The 16,578-nt window shown below is 37.3% G+C and overlaps 1 protein-coding gene across 1 annotated transcript in view; it reads left to right on the top strand.

Annotated features, from left to right (window-relative positions):
* Positions 1-16,578, top strand: part of STT3B (STT3 oligosaccharyltransferase complex catalytic subunit B) — a 48,631-nt gene that overhangs the window by 13,592 nt on the left and 18,461 nt on the right. Inside the window, exons 2-5 of the mRNA XM_042816681.1 lie at positions 7,208-7,316; positions 8,827-9,114; positions 10,793-10,858; positions 14,351-14,450. Of these exons, the coding sequence (XP_042672615.1) occupies positions 7,208-7,316; positions 8,827-9,114; positions 10,793-10,858; positions 14,351-14,450 (563 nt within the window). The remainder of the gene's footprint in view (positions 1-7,207; positions 7,317-8,826; positions 9,115-10,792; positions 10,859-14,350; positions 14,451-16,578) is intronic.

Below are 16,578 nucleotides of genomic sequence, written 5' to 3'. Positions count from 1 at the left end.
ATTTCTCTTTTCAAATGGCTCTGTCTGCAACAGAAGCTGCACAGATCAGTTGTGTCTATCTAAATGTAGGGTACTCAGGAGAACTTTCCCCACATACTTGGTATTAGTTGAGGCTTATCTCAGACTACAAGAATAATTACATATTTATATCTTTTGAGATAAAATCATAAAGACTTAAACGTTTTTTTAAAAAAAATCCTACTTAACCCTCCAGAAAGGATAAAATTATGACATTATCAAGCCCTACTTCAGTCAAAGCTATTACTTCTACTTTCTGGCAGACTCAGCTTAATAATTAGCATTTTCAATAAACTTCAGTAATAACTATGTGAACATGTACTGTCTTCAGTGACAGACTGGCTAGAGTTAACATGTTCACGACTCCTGGATGTTTGTGTTCCTGTGAGGCGCAGATACTCCAGTTGAGTGTGCAAAGTGATAACAAAACTGTGGCAGGAGAGCAAAGAAACCACCAGAAAAAAAAGTTTGTGATCACATAAGCACTTGATTATACATGAATGTTCCAAATGGGGGCAGTTTGTGGAATGTGTCTTATATCTGAATTAAATTTAAGACCTAATAAAATCACTCAGCTGACAATCATCTGTAAGCTGCAAAGGAAGGAACACGGGGGGGGGGAGGGGGTGGTTCTGAAGGGAAATTGCCTGGTTGCTCTTCCATTTTGCAGAATTTTGTCTGCCTTGGCTCAGGTGAACTGAAGACCACCCACAATCTGTCTGATTCTTGCTCTTGAACATCTCAGTGTATATTTTCTCAGTTCTTAATGTGAAGTCTGTAACACCTTGCTTTTGGCAGGAGGAGAGGCTCTTTAGCTATCATGAATGTTTGCCAGTAGGTATTTCTGGTACAAAATTCTGATTGATTAGTTGAAACTGGCTTAAATGGCCATGTACACTCTCCCAGATATATAAACTCAGCACAAGTAAGCATTTTTTTGATGAGAAATAATACTGCTGTGTAGTGCGTTGAATCGTTACATGATTGATTAAAGTACAGTACTTCCATTAAAACAACAACAACAAAAAAAGGAAAATTTATTGTGCTAATTCTCAATTCGAAGATAAAGGCTTCACAATAAGACTTTCATCATGATGTCATATAATATATAGGCAAGCAGGTGTTTTAAAATTTGATACTGAATACTGTTTATGTTTTTTTCACTTCAGTGGAAGTTACTGAACTTTCTCATTAGTTTTTTCCATGCAAGTGTTGCACTGAATAAATTCTTCCTTTAGATGCAAAGCATATGTCAGATTTGGAGTCAGTCTTTTTCAAGAATCTAGGTTTGTGGTCTCTAATTAGATGCTGTATTGCAGAATGGGTTCCACATTTGCATTAAAATCTAACTTCTAGAATTGCTTAGATAACTTGCAGTGTTCACAGTTAGTTTGTATCATGTCATTTTTCTGAGTATGCAGATGTGAAAATTTTGTGCACCTGCAGCTGAAGACTTTTAGTGCCCAGAAGCCTTTATAAATGCAGGCTTAGAATTATGTCAACAAATTCTTCTGGTAAGGAGATAACACATTCTCTAATGACTGTAAATGCCAGATAAAATACCTAGATGGTGAGACATCAATAGCATGAAGTTGGTAGCATTTTTGGCAGCAGCATTCCTGCAAGAAGCAGTGATCTTTGCCTCTGTTGTAATGGGAGGATCAACTGAGTTTCACCACTGTCAGTGTAATTTGCCTTAAATGTTTTTAAGATCTGGATGAAGCAACTGCACTGCTGCCACACATGCTCTCATCTCTTGTGTATTCTCCTTAAATAGTACTTTTGTCAAAGAAGTACTCAACTTAGGAATGTCAAAGCTGAAGATGTCTCTTTATAAATATAGCAGTAATTGTTGCTGTGATGTGCTGCAGAGTTCCATAGCTCCTGGATATAGCGAGTCATCGCTGTGAATAGGACTAACTAATCATCTTACAGCATTACTTCGTTCCATTAAAGAAGCAGTTCACAGAGTGGAATAAAAATCAAGCTCAAGTATGAACAGTTAGTTAAGATTTGGTATTAGCAGTACATAACATGTAAATGAAAATTCTTACAGGCTTTGTATTGCAAGCTGCTTAGTAAAGTTTTCAAGTTAATTTTGCTACTACTAGAAATGCTGCCTCCGCTCAGTTATTTTGCTGTTGCTGCTTTTGCTCAGCTACAAGCTGAAATTAAAATATGCTTTGAAAATGAGAACCATGCTTCTTAACAATTCTTTAGTCTTCTGCTGTACTTACTATAATATAGATTTCTCCAATATAGGTATTCACTCTACCTATCATAATACAGATATCTTCAATAGTTGCCAGAAGATCGCCAGAAATATCACTAGAAATTAATAGTACCATGCAAAGAGCATCATCTTAGTGAAGCTGCAGTGCTCCTCAAAAGGTCCAAACTAGGCTAATTTGGTGGCTGAGACTTCTAATTCTGAAATGTACCAAGAGGATTGTTTGATTCCTTCAAAAACTAGCTCTGAGGAGGAGATAGTTCAAACTACAGACCTGATAGGAAGAGGCAAGGAGAACAGCAGAGCATCATTTTCCTCATAGAGTGTCAGCTAAAATAAGAAAAGTCACTACACACAAGTATTCAGTCAGTCAAGTTCTTAAGAGCTCTTTGCTAACTGATAGCAAATGTGTATCTTATTCACAGTGTGGGTTGAGAACGTGAATGTTCACCTCAGGCTTTCAAGATAAGTTCTTAATTAGACAAGCGTTTCACATAATCTTCTTCATTCTTCTCATACTGACTTGCCTCAAAGGGTCCTCCCTTAATGAGAGAATCTTGCGAGATGGGTGAACAGTTCATATCTCCAGATCAGGTGGCTGAGGGAGGGAGAAAAGGGATCCTTTCCTTAAGATGATCCTGTCACACAGTACTACATACTATTCAGTCACTGTAACCAGCAGCCTCCTCCAGTCCTGGTGTGCCTGATCTCTGTCCAGTCAGGAAAGGAATTGGAAAAAGTCCTTGATATCTGTTGGGATAGAAGAACTGGTGAAGATGGGGATACTAAGGCTGAGATGTGCCACCCTTCAACCTTTGGGATGTGGCCGTAAGCAAAATATCATATATATCATATATATATCATATATCATCTGTATTCCCTGAGAATTTTTGACACTCTGTGGAACGTGTAGGTGGTTGCACGTGTCATCCGTAGAAGTATGGTATCACTGTACCACTTTCTAGCACAGCCTGTAAAGTACCAAGGTGGTACGAGTGTTGTGGGATCATAAAATCATAGAATGGCTTGGGTTGGAAGGGATCTTAAAAGATAGAGTTCCAGCTCCCTGCTGTGGACAGAATTGCCACCCACTAGATGAGGTTGCCCAAAGCCCCATCCAACCTGGCCTTGAACACCTCCAAGGATGGGATATCCACAACCTTTCTGAGCAGCCTGTGCCTCACCAGCTCTGACTAAAGAATTTCTTCTCAACATCTCATTTACATCTCTCTTTCTTTATAAAAAAAGTCATCCCATTGCTATCGGACCTTGTAAAAAATTAGTCTCCCCCTGTTTATAAGCTGCCTTTAAGTACCAGAAGGCTGCTATGATCTTTTCTCACAGCCTTCTCTTCTCCATGCTGAACAAGCCTGGCTCCCTCAGCCTTTCTTTGTAGGTGAGGGGCTCTAGTCCTCTGCTAGTCTTTCTGACTCTCCTCTGGACCCACTCTGACAGCTCCATGTCTTTGTGTAGTGGGGCCCCAGGCCTGGACACAGTACTCCAGATGAGCCCTCACAAGGGCAGAACAGAGGGGGACAATCCCCTCCTTATTCCTGCTGGCCACCCCTCTATTGATGCAGCCCGGGATACCACTGGCCTTCATAGAATCATAGAATCACCAAGGTTGGAAAAGACCTAAAAGATCATTCAGTCCAACCGTTCGCCTATTCCCAATAGCTCCCACTAAACCATGTCCCTCAACACAAAATCCAAACATTCCTTGAACACCCCCAGGGTCGGTGACTCCACCACCTCCCTTCAGGCTGCAGATGCACACTGCTGGCTCATGTCCAACTTTTCATCACCAGGTCCTTCTTGGCAGTGCTGCTCTCTGTGAGTTCTTCTGCCAGTCTGTAGTATATCTGGGGTTGCCTTAACCAAGTGCAATGCCTTACACTGGGCCTTGTTGAATCTCATTTCGTTCTCAAGCTTGTCAATGTCCCTCCGGATGTCATCCCTTCCTTCTGACTTGGTTTCATTAGCAAACTTGCCCTTAATCCCACTGGACTTTCAACCCCCTGGGGCAGCACTTGTGAACAGTCTCCACTTGGACAAAGAGCTGCTGACCACAACCATCTGGAGTATTGTTTGCAGTACATGCTGTTATCATCTCTCTGTGTTCTGATGAAAGGGAAACAGTTTTACCAGGTTCAGGCTTGTCCTTGTAGGAGCAGTTCACTATGAAGCAGGGAAGCAATATCAAAGCATAATTTGGGTGTCGTGTTCAGCTCTCTGGTACACTGCCTACCACTGCTGCTTTGTCAGCGCCTGAAGTTGGTCCTTGCACAGCATTACTCAGCAGATTTGTGCTTATATATGCTTATGCTTATATCCACATATTTATTTTTGCTAGCAAGTTACCCAATGGAAGGGGAAGTGAGCGCTTTTTTTTTTCCTGAAGTCACAGTGAGGTTCTGCAGTTAAGCTTCTAAATACTATTTCTTTAGATTTCTCTGGTCTGAAGGCTGTTTCTTGTTCTACCTATAGGACACCTCACAGTGAAAAATTAACCTACTATAGAAGAATCCATCACCTTTCAAAAGGAGGGGTCAATAGATTTGTATCTAACAAAAAGTGTATTAGGAGAGCAGATTAAATTCATTCATCTTAAGCAGTAAAAGTATAAATGCTGTTACATTGGGTTTCAGTTTTGAGTGGTAATTCATTCTAATTGCATACATAATGGGTTGCAGCCAAAGCACAAGACAGTTGTTCTCTTCCCTCTGAAGTCACTTCTGAAGCTTTACTTGTTTGAAACTTGAGGAGAATGTCAATATGTATTCCTGCCTATTTCATTTTTAACTTATCTTTTAATGTTGCTAGAGTAAACATCTGCAGCCTGTGTGAGCTCCAGTCATGACTTAAAAAATTGACATTAGTCCATATTAGTAAATGCATTATCTTTCATGTTTCCCTTTTAGCAGGATAGGATAGCAGTGTTGACTGAGTTTTCAGTGCAATTTAAGTCAGGACCGCAACTGGCTGGAGAGCATGCGAATTCCTGTTTTGTCTTGTACCATGCTGCAGGCTCTTGGCACTAAACAAATTAGCAAAAACCTTGCTGCACTAAGATAAGAGGCTAATTTTACAGGTACAGCATTTCGTAAATCATATTACAGTTGACCATTCAGACATTCAGAGCTGGAGAATTAATTCATATTTAGAAATGTAGTCAAATGGGAATGGTCGCAGGCTTATTAAAAACAAATGTCACGTTGCTTTTTGATAAATAGATTTCTAGGTCATAATGACTGATATTTATGTGAATTTTTTATATAAAAATGGCTAAATACTTTAGAAGGTCTACAGTTTTATCAGTTAGTGTATCCTATATAAATGATTATGATGGACAATTTTCCTGAAATACTGCATTATTGTATTTATTGTTTTTTTGTGGTTTTTTTTTTTTAATATCGCTTGACTGATACTGTGATAGCTCAGTGAGTGGAACCGTATGGGTTTGCTGGCATCTGGATTTGAATTTCAATTCTTTTTATCCTTTCATTTTGTAGGCAAGAACTGCTCTAACCTCTTTGTGGTTGTCATTCAGATATTAGCCTTGTTCTGCTGATTAAATGAGCAGGAGCTTGATGAGTCTTGCAGTCTTGAGTGACGTGAGCTTCCTTGCATTGAAATGAATTATTTCAAAGTAAACCAGTGGTATTTTGGGAATCCTAAGTATACAGGAGAGCTTAATGTAGTATTTAAATTTTTGTTTGTTACTGATGTAAATGGATACTTTCAGGAAATCGGTGAAATAAAAAATACATATAAGCTTTTCTAGTCTTGAGTGCAAACTGTAATGAAGTCTTTCACGGTGGGTTACCCATCCATCTAACCTCTTCTCTATTACAGTTTTCCATTTAATCATCTGACCTTAGCAAAAAAAAGTAATCTTTAGCTAAACGCCATTTGGAATATCTATTAGGAGAGCTGGATTTATGGAAGTTGCTTGTTTTAGAAGTGGCATTTACCCAGGCTGTTGTAAGCCGAATGTTTGCTTGTTCAGTTTTTAGTTGTGTTGTTGTTTTTGTGTATTTGTTTTTGTTTTGTTCTCCTCAAAGCTGTTCCACATTAATACCTATGGCTTTATTGGTTTGGCTCCAGAATGCACATATAAGAGTTACTCTTTTGGGTAAAATAGACTGCAGCTTGCCTCACAGCAGCATGAGCTAATTTGAAGAATTTTAGAATAGTTGCAAGATGTTGCTACTTGAAGTTGGAGACACCGGAAGAATTAATTATTTGGCAGAAAATCAGACAATTATTGCATTGATTGTCAGTGTTGTATGGGCAGCATGGAAGGCTGAAGTGAATACGTAGAAGGGCTTTAATTGTGCAAAGAATTTCCTGATGCAGAAAATATGTACAAACTTTGAAATTTCATTTAAAGAGATTCTATCTTATGTTAGTAGGGTCTCGTTTGAAAGAAAAGATTTATGCAGAGGGCATCAGGTTGACACTGAGTGAACAATTAGAGTGTGTTTATTTCATATTATGACATCATCTTTCAACATTATGTGAAATAGAGCAGTAGCAGATGTGCTGGGTAGCTGTCTTGACTCAGAAGGAAGTCCTGCATTAATTCTTCCATAGTCTTGTTTTACTTAAGTGGTATTCTGGATAGGGTATGTAAATTGGTGAAGAGACTACTTTAAAAGGAAATGCAGAACTAACATAGGCTTTGTGTCAGAGTCATAGAAAACTGTTTAATGTTTACCACGACAAAAGGCTGTAACATTTCACCTGTGTACGTGCACAGGCTGTAGAAATGGAGACAGTGTGGTTGTTAATAACTGCAAGCTTGGTAATTTACTTTAAAAATCTATGGATTTTGAGAGGACCATTGTATAGTAAATAAGATGTTGAAGTTTATTTACTTTCTAAATCCCAGAGGACTTACATTATACCTAAGATTCTTGATTTTTTTATTCCCTTTCCACTGTTCTTTTTTTCTAGGTTTAACTATAGATCAACACATCATCTTGCATCCCATGGATTTTATGAATTTTTAAACTGGTTTGATGAAAGAGCATGGTATCCACTGGGAAGAATAGTTGGTGGAACTGTAAGTATTATTATAATAACTTCAAGTTGACTTTGTGGTAATGTTGTTGAACTTTAAACACAACTTTGACATCAATAGAGGGAGAATCTTGGTCGAAAATACTTTTAATGGTCACATTGCAGTTGAGGGAATAAGATGATGTTTTTAATTTTTAGCAGCAGTAATTAAGACATTACATCAACATGCATTAGACCTCATCCAACAGTCTACCGTGAACAAGAAATACAGAACTGAATTTTGCCTTCTTACATGTGAGCTTGTAATAATAAGTTGGGGTTTTATGACTCCTGTAACTTCGATTTTCCTTTGTAGAGAAACTACACAGTGTTACAATACAAAAGAAAAGAAAGTGAAAAACAATCATCTAACTCTTCTATGACTCAAATTCTAAGTCAATTATGTATTTTGAGTGGGCATCATCTGCATGTGGAATTTATATTGAGGGTTTCACTGAATAAAGACCCTTTGAAACTAAACTAGGAGTGGTCAAGAGACATGCATGAAGCATCAGGAGGGGCTAAGATTGATGTCAATGCCAAATTACCAAATGGAAAAGTGATAAGAAACAATATTATCAATTAGAATACAAATATAGCTCACTAGAATATCTTTAGTAATTCCAAGTAACATAGCTACATCTAACCTTGAAAGTACATTAAAACTTTTTAATTAGAGAGCACACCATTTACATTCATTTACAAAGCTTTTTGTAATTAGATCACTATTTGTTTTAGTGTTTTAGAGATAGTCCATAATATATTACTGCATATTGATTTTTTAATGTTGATAAATGTGGAAAGGTACAATCCCTATTAAGAATATTTTAAAGTTCTCCAGTATTCTACAATAGATACGAATCCATGGAACCTATGCTGCTCTTTCCTGGAGGACATCTTTATTCAGTTTTGTAGGACTTTGCCTTAGTCTTCCTAAGATGTCTATGGATATCTTGCAAATATACTCAACTGACTGTCAGTCAGTTTTTCAATTTAAAAACTTCAATGTATATTTGCTTTCTCCACAGGTAACAAGAAATAAATAAATGACATGGTGTATTATAGAGAAAATTGGAAACGGCTGAGAAATGTTAAGGAGCTTCTTGTTGTTTTGGTTGTGTTTTGGATTTGTTTTGTTGCATTGTTCTTTCTTAAACATGTTAGCTGGCTTGAAATTTTCATACAAACTTTAGTTTCTGATTCCTTAACTGAAAATTCTGCTCATTATGTGATAAATGTCAGGGAAGATAGGATATTATCTGTGTGCTGCTTATTCATTTAGAAAATGTATTATATCTAATTGTTAGCATTTGGGTAAAATTTAAAGAACCTTGGGTATTCAGCAGTGTTGTCAAAACATGATTAAAGCAGTATTAAAATAATTCCATTAACTCTGCCTGCTCACTGCTTGTATCAGCTTAAGAAATGATTGTATTTCCTTGCAAATATATGCAAATAAACTTACCGTGACCATTTTCTACAATAATACAGTGAGATTTTTTCCCTCCCTTTAGGTATACCCAGGACTGATGGTGACAGCAGGCCTTATACATTGGATTTTAAATATGCTTAACGTGACAGTCCATATAAGAGACGTGTGCGTGTTCCTAGCACCCGTTTTTAGCGGCCTTACAGCTATTTCTACTTTCCTGCTCACCAGAGAACTGTGGAACCAGGGAGCAGGGCTTTTAGCTGCCTGTTTTATTGCCATAGTTCCAGGTTACATATCTCGATCAGTAGCAGGATCATTTGACAACGAAGGCATAGCTATTTTTGCACTGCAGTTCACATACTATTTATGGGTAAGTAATTGCTGAATCTTTTGCTTTGGAAACGTTTTTTTGGTTCCTCCTCCAACCAAATGATTTTTCTTAGCATTCATTGAAATCTCATTTTCTTCCCTTTCATTTCTCTTGCCTTTGGCTTTGGATGAGGCAAGTGTTGAGAAGTCATGTGATCTGAACCACTCCATAATAATGCTTTTCAGTTTATTACATGAAAATACGGCTCAACTGGAATACGCCTGTCCTGTAGTAGTAGTAATAATGATGAGTCTAAGTTTAAAGAAACAGTAGGGTTGCTTTCATTTTTTGGTTTGGAGGTATTTGGTGTTTATGTGAGCTCAGACTTGACAACCTGCAGTCTACAGCTTTTCACCAGCTCAGCTAAGGAGGCTCATCTGAAGAAGCTGTTGACTGTATGTCTAGACATTGACTTAAGTATTCAAATTTAATGCCTAAAGCTGCCTATGGAGCATGATACTCATACTGCTTGCATGCTTAAAAATTGTTCAATAGTCTAATGCCTTTTAAACAGCCTACTTTATCTGTCACTCCTTAATCTGCATGTAGAACTTCATCTGTCACATTGTTTTGTGTGAAGGGGGTTAAGCAAGCTGGAGTTTTTTGGGACTATTTATTATGAAAATAACACAGAGAATATAGTCATATTGTTAATTCAACGTGGACACAACAGTGCTGTTCCTTGAGCTGTCCTTTAAAGCATGCAGTTGCTGCATAGAATGTCTTCATAGGGACTATGTACATAGTCATTACAGCTCTTCCAATAATTTGTCAAGAATTGTAGTTTCCAGAAACAAATGCATACTTGCAGATTTTTTTAGCTTTGGAATATTTCAAACTTGGGACATGGTTGGTAAGAACATAATAGAAGGAAATTCAAGCTTTTCATGATTAAGTTACTGGTGATAATTAAGCGCAGGTTCTGAAGAAAGGCCTGCTAATGATTTTTATGTTTTCTTAATTTGAATTTAAATTGCAGTTGTAAAGTCATATTGGTTTGGATAATAATAGAATCAACCTGTGTTGTTACTTTTTAATAACTAAGGCACAATAGCAGTTATCTGCTCTAGTGGAACTCCCGCATTTAACTAGACTGCATAGTGCCAATAGCGTGCTGCATACATTTTTGCAGAATTGTGAGAATCAGATATATTTTACAGATAACTGCATGGCTTTGTTTAATGCCAGTATTTCACCACTATCTGTTCTGTACAAAGTCATATTCCTGAGCCAGTTTGTGGATGCTGCTGTACCTTTAGTAAAATCTGGATGCTCTTCACTAACCCTAAATGAGTTTTTCAAAATCACAGGATAGCTTTTTATAATTGCAAAGTTGGGTCTGATGCCAGCCAAAGGAAGCCACGGATGGTCTACAGTTAACAATAAGTTCTAATGTCTCAGAGAAAGCAGCATGAAAGTGTTGCAACTACTTTTCTACCTTGGATCATGAAATAGACAGTTGCAGTGCATCCTGTCCTGCATTATCTAGAGAGAGACATGTAAGCTGTCCTGTGTGTGAATGAATTGCCATTTTGGTTTGATTTTTATGGACATCAGTTCAAAAGCATACAAATATAACTTGAGATGTATTTAAGAACTTTTCTTGACAGCCGTTTTTTTTAATTGAATTTTGTATTATTGTCCAATATTTGTTTACTATACTTGATTATTTTTAAAGGTGAAGTCGGTGAAAACTGGGTCAGTCTTTTGGACAATCTGCTGCTGTCTATCTTACTTCTACATGGTAAGCCTTTTGTATGTAATAAGTAAATTGTTTGGTAGGACTTAATTCATGTGTTGGTGAAGGACAGAAAGAGGAGATTTTAATCTTTGTTGGGACCATAACGTAAAGTTGCTCCTTTGTCTCAATCAGACCTTAAGTATATAAGTTAGAAGAAATACTAAATATTTTGAAATTTAAAGTGCTTAAGTACAGTGAAAGTTCTTGTAAAACACTAAATACAGTAACTTTCCTTGCAAATTCATCCTGTGCTGCAATTAGATGTTCTGATTCAGCGGAATTTGTGGTTTGGTCCAGGTGATAGAAGGTGGAGTGTGTCATTATTACTGTGGGCGTACTATACAATATGTACATATTGTACATGTTACATACAATAATAATAGAATTTTTTCCTCCCCTTCTGAAATGTTAGATTCACAGTATTATCCTGTATGAATCAGTCAAAGGCCTTTTTTCCTCTAGCAAATAAACATTTTAGGGGGGCTATATGATAAATAAATTAGCTTCAGAACAACCAGTGGTGGGATAGTTGGGATAAGTGCTTGGTGGTGTTAATATGGAGGCCTGAAACACTGCCTTTTCCACAGGCAGATAGCCAGGCTTGGGGAAAAAAAGAAAAAGAAAAAAAAGGAATTTTGGAATTCTTTTGCATACCTTAAATTAAGGTAGAGCACTAATTCAGAGGTTGTGGGTGCTGCCTACATTTCCTTTGCTTTAATGTTAATTGGTTTTTTTGGGAGTGCATCTGTTTTCTCTCATTTCTCCTCTTTTCTGTTAAGTCAGCAAACAAAGAGCATCTTTTTTATACATAACATTTGTATTTATGTTGCATTATATGGAAGACCTGTAGTTTTGGTAAGAAGCTCGCTGTGTTAAACCACAGCAGTAGCAAATAAGACACTTTTTCACTTTTACTGATAAAAAAAGTCACAGAATAGCAATTCTCATCTCAGTATGACTAGCATCTTGGTCTGTGGAACTTTTCAAGAAGGAAGGGATATGGTCTTGAGTGTGCATGTGGCAGAATTTAAAGAATAGACTCATAGAATCACCAAGGTTGGAAAAGACCTAAAAGATCATCCAGTCCAACCGTTCACCTATTCCCAATAGCTCCCACATCATCATGACACTCAGTCCTTAATGTAAATTAATGTTCGTTTTCTTTTATATATTATTCTTTTATTTTCCTTCAAAGCAATGCCAACTGCTAAAAGCTTAATCTGTTTCTCTATAAATTAGTGTCAGTGATTAGATGAGAATTTGGTTGGTTACAGAGCTCACCTGCTTCATCTCTCTTGGTGGCTTTCCATATATTGTGTTTCTTTTTGAGGAAGTATTTCAATAAGATGCCCTCCTTGGCATTTTGCTTACATAAATTTCTAGAACAACATAATCATCATATGCATTATGTAGTATTAGTTTGTCCTCCTTTGGTGGAACGAGTGATCTTTTCAATGCAAGTTAAACAATGACAGTTTTGAGGTAGCGAGGGTGATTCCATGCTTGTGGAATGTGGGGAACTGCTCCTTGTATGAGAGATGGATATTGCATGAACTGAAAGAAGCTTTACTTATATCTGAATCTGCTTAAGGTACACGTCTAACTCTGGTGATTTGACTCATAATATCACGTTGCATTCCATAAGGATGAAATGTTTTTTCTTGCACTTAAATATTTTAGCTTTTATTTAACATTAGTTTCTTTTGCTTCAGATGCTTTGTAATGACAAAGGAAAAATAAAACTTTAAATTGAGTACTTATTAGAGTATTGGCATGTTTCTATTACTTGCAACTCTGCAAGGAAACATTTGAAAACCTCCAGTACAATCTTCAGTGTAGATCTAGTTCAGTGTTAGCGAATAAATGCTAGTTAGAAATACAAGTCTCTAGTCCATACAGGCTACTTGCTATGTGCATCACTGAAGCCTTTGCCAGAACGTGGCAATGTCCTAATTACACATTTGTTCTCATTCTATCTTATCTTACCTGTCTTTGTATAGTATTTTCTCTCAGAATATGAAATTGCCTATTGTATAGTCAATGAGTATAAAGGTGTTACAGTTATTAAATAAACGAGAGTTTGGCAAAGCAGATTATAATAAACAAAAAGAGAATAGATAGAACGCTTACCTGCATCCTGGGCTCACTGCAAAACTCCAGAGGAGGGATCTCCAGCAGAGATCCTTTCCCACTGGCAATCCAGGGGGGTCTAGGAGAGGTGCAGCCAGGCTCCAGCCCTTCCATCACACAGCTGAATTGCCTTCACCTGTGCTCCGTGGCTGACTCAGTGCTCGCCTCAGGTGGTCAATCAGTGCTTCAGGCTGTGATTCAGCAGTTCCACACACCTGCGTAAAGCGTGATAGCTCATGGTAGTGATGTGGCAGTAGAATGACAATAATCTGAAATTATTTCCTAGAAAATTCTCAAATTTTCTACTTGTTTCTCATTGTATAAATCAGTTACCCCGAATTTTGAAGTGCCTGGTTTTGCAGTTAGAGTATCAGAAAGCAATATTTGACTTTGCCCTTATTTTAGAATTTGTTCTATCAAATACAGATATTTGGGTTTCTGGATTCTAGGGCTTTAAAAATACCTGCATGAAACTAAGCCTTAGAGTACAATTGAAGTAAAAACCACATAGCTGCTGCATTCTGAAAATGAAGATCTGGGGTAGGCATGGTACATATGGGAGAAGTCTAGACTGCAGTTTGACAAGAGAACATGTTAAATACAGACTGCCTAGTGAACATTAGCCCTTCTTAATGTATTAAAAATTTAGATAACATATTTTAATAGTAGCTCATTAATTCTTTATCTACACCAACAATGAGTGATACAACGATAACACTGCAACGTTTCAGTTCTGAGTACATCTTACCCGTAGTTCTCAAGCACCGCAGTTTGTACAGGTTCACAATCTCCTTGATCCTGCTGTACGCCACTCCACAGTGCTCAGCCCTGCTTCCCTGTGTATCTGCCCTCTTCCATTTGTTTCTTTTCTTACACTGCAAATTCCCTTTGCTGTGTTGTCCCAACGGTTCTGTTGGGTTCCAGTGTTCCTTGCTCCCTTTCTTCTTTCTGGATGGAAACAAAAAGTGCAGGGCATTGTGCTTTCTGTGTGTCGAATGGAAATCTCAAATCCTAGGTGGGAGTACTGCTGCTGCCATGTGCTGCATCCATCACCATGAGGAAAAGCCCCCAGCATCAAATTCTTGTTTGCCAGCCAGCCCAAGTTATCTTGGGAGGAGCTGTGGAGCTGTAAGCAAGACAGCATGAAAATGCAGTAGCCCATTTCAAATGTCTTTAATGCTTTGATATTACTGCTTATGGGGGTTTGTATATCTTTGTTTTCCTTTCCTTTGGTGAAACGTTTTGAGAAAGATTCTGGTATTACCAGTAGTTCTGACTTCATGTCTAAATGGTTTTTGTGTTTTCTTGTCAGCACTGACTGTCATAAATATTCTTGCAGCTGATTTCCCATTCCAATTCTCACAGGTCTCTGCATGGGGTGGTTATGTTTTCATCATCAACCTTATTCCACTGCACGTGTTTGTTCTGCTGCTGATGCAGAGGTACAGCAGGAGGGTCTACATTGGTAAGTTTTGTTCTTTGAACAGTCATTGTCAAGTGCTAGATCATGAGATACGAAATTACACTGATGTCTTCTGTATTAGGTGGGAATGAAGTAATTGCACATCAAATTGCATTTCATTAATTGAATTACTGACTATAGTCAGTTGCTGTCTGCAACAGTAGAGAGTTAAGACGTCCTGTTCACATTTCCAAAATTTCAGATACATTGCAGCTAATTCATTTTCTACTTTCTGGTGCACTGAAAAAAAGAAACAACTGGATGGTTTGATATTCTTAAAATCCTGTTAGTGCATTTAATTTGTACATTGTGTGGGTGCATTCTAAATAAAAAAGAAAGTTTCATCTTTTTTCTTTTCCTAGTACATAAAACAGCTGCTATTTTTAAAACGTTTTGCAGCAATAATTTTGCAAATGTTACAGTATATTGTGACCTACACAGGAAAAGACATGGGGAATTTTAAGCAACCATATAAGCTTTATAGGCTGGACTCAAATGCAGCACAATAGTCTGCCGCCTCCACTTGATTCCTTTACATTTTCTTGGGTTAATGGGTCAACCTTACTGCCAGTTACAGAAATGTTTGGATAGCAATCTTAGGAGAATTTTTTTTTAATTTGATTTGCCTGATATTTACATACTGTGTCAACAGTTGAGATTTATTACCTATTAAATCAGTTGGCTGTCGTGTGGATGTGAATGAAACAAGCAATTCGAGGATTCAAAAATGTGTAAAGTAGCTAGAAAGGTTTTTGATCCCTTTGTGTGAAACCTTTACTGAAGATAGTTTGAGAGCATAGAATTCACTGAACTATAGTGTCATGTCTTGTGTTAGTTAATGTATATTTGTCACCCATTTTAGTACTGATTTTCTCTTAGTATTTTTAATAATTTTTTTGGTTTTTTTCGGAACCTACTAGGGGAATCAGAATATTTACAGATAGCCTGTAGTGCTTCAAATATATAATAGTTACTCACATTCTGTTTTTCATTTTTTATACCGTAATACAGATATTTGTTTCTTGCTTCTTGCTTATCTATTGTTATAATCCAGAATCTAAAATAAACTTAAAGAAGGGAGGAAATTCTTACCCACTTTTAATTTTAGTAGTAGTGAACTTTTTCATTAACTACTTGCTTATAATTACAGGGGAGAGCAATCTGTGTTGTTTTTCTTTTAAAATCACTTCATTAAATCTTTTCATTTTCAGCTTCTGTGAGTTAGGCAAGAGAAAGTGAAAGTTATTTGTTATAAAATCCTGAAAGGATGTGGTAACCAGAAACAATGAAGCATCAGTACTCTTGTTTTTTGAAACGTCCATAGGAGGCCTCACAGATGTCTGTGCACCTTGCAGCAATGTGCATGTTCTAGGTTTGTTTAGCAGGATGTTTTTGTAAAAACTGATAGGAATGTTCAAGCATTTCTGGGTAGAAATGGAAGTGTGTTTCCCTGCCAGATATTCAGATAGGGTAAGATGAAAGCTCATTGAAGTAGGGAAGATAAAGATATTTTTGGAGCATATGTGATACGCTATTAGTGTGCATGCAGGAGTCTCCTATTTCTGAAGGCTACCAATGTGCAGCGAGAACTTTTTGTAACCTATTGACAGATGACAGTAGCTAGTAAAATCTGCATGCATTTTAGAAAAATAGCCTCTTTATTTGAATGCAGGATGTTATCTTCTATTATTTTCTGTATAGTTTCTCTTGTAGTTTCTCACAAGTTTAAAACATGAATGGTTTTACGTTTGGAAAGGAACTGATGTAGATTTAAGCCTTGTGTGCTTGGGAGATTTGGCAATTTTCACTTCAACCTACTCTTTTTTTTTTCTTTTTTTTTTTTGTGTGTGTACTTCAAAAGAAAAAACCTTAAAGATAAGACAAGGGGAAATGGTTTCAAGCTAAAAGAGGGGAGATCTAGATTAGATATAAGGAAGAATTTTTTTTACAATAAAGGTGATGAGGCAACTGAACAGGTTGCCCAGAGCTGTGGTGGCTGCTTTGTCCTTGGAGATGCTCATGGTCAGGCTGGACCAGGCACTGAGCAACCTTATCTAGCTGTAATCACAGAATCACAGAATTGTAGTGATTGGAAGAGACCTCTGGAGATCATCTATTCCAACTCCTCTGA

Source organism: Centrocercus urophasianus, unplaced genomic scaffold (genome assembly GCF_019232065.1).
Source record: "Centrocercus urophasianus isolate 14NV4802_14NV808 unplaced genomic scaffold, USGS_Curo_1.0 seq_16, whole genome shotgun sequence".
In the NCBI taxonomy this organism is placed as follows: Eukaryota; Metazoa; Chordata; class Aves; order Galliformes; family Phasianidae; genus Centrocercus; species Centrocercus urophasianus.
The sequence above is the reverse complement of the archived record's forward strand: the minus strand, read 5'-3'. Positions and strand labels throughout refer to the sequence as shown.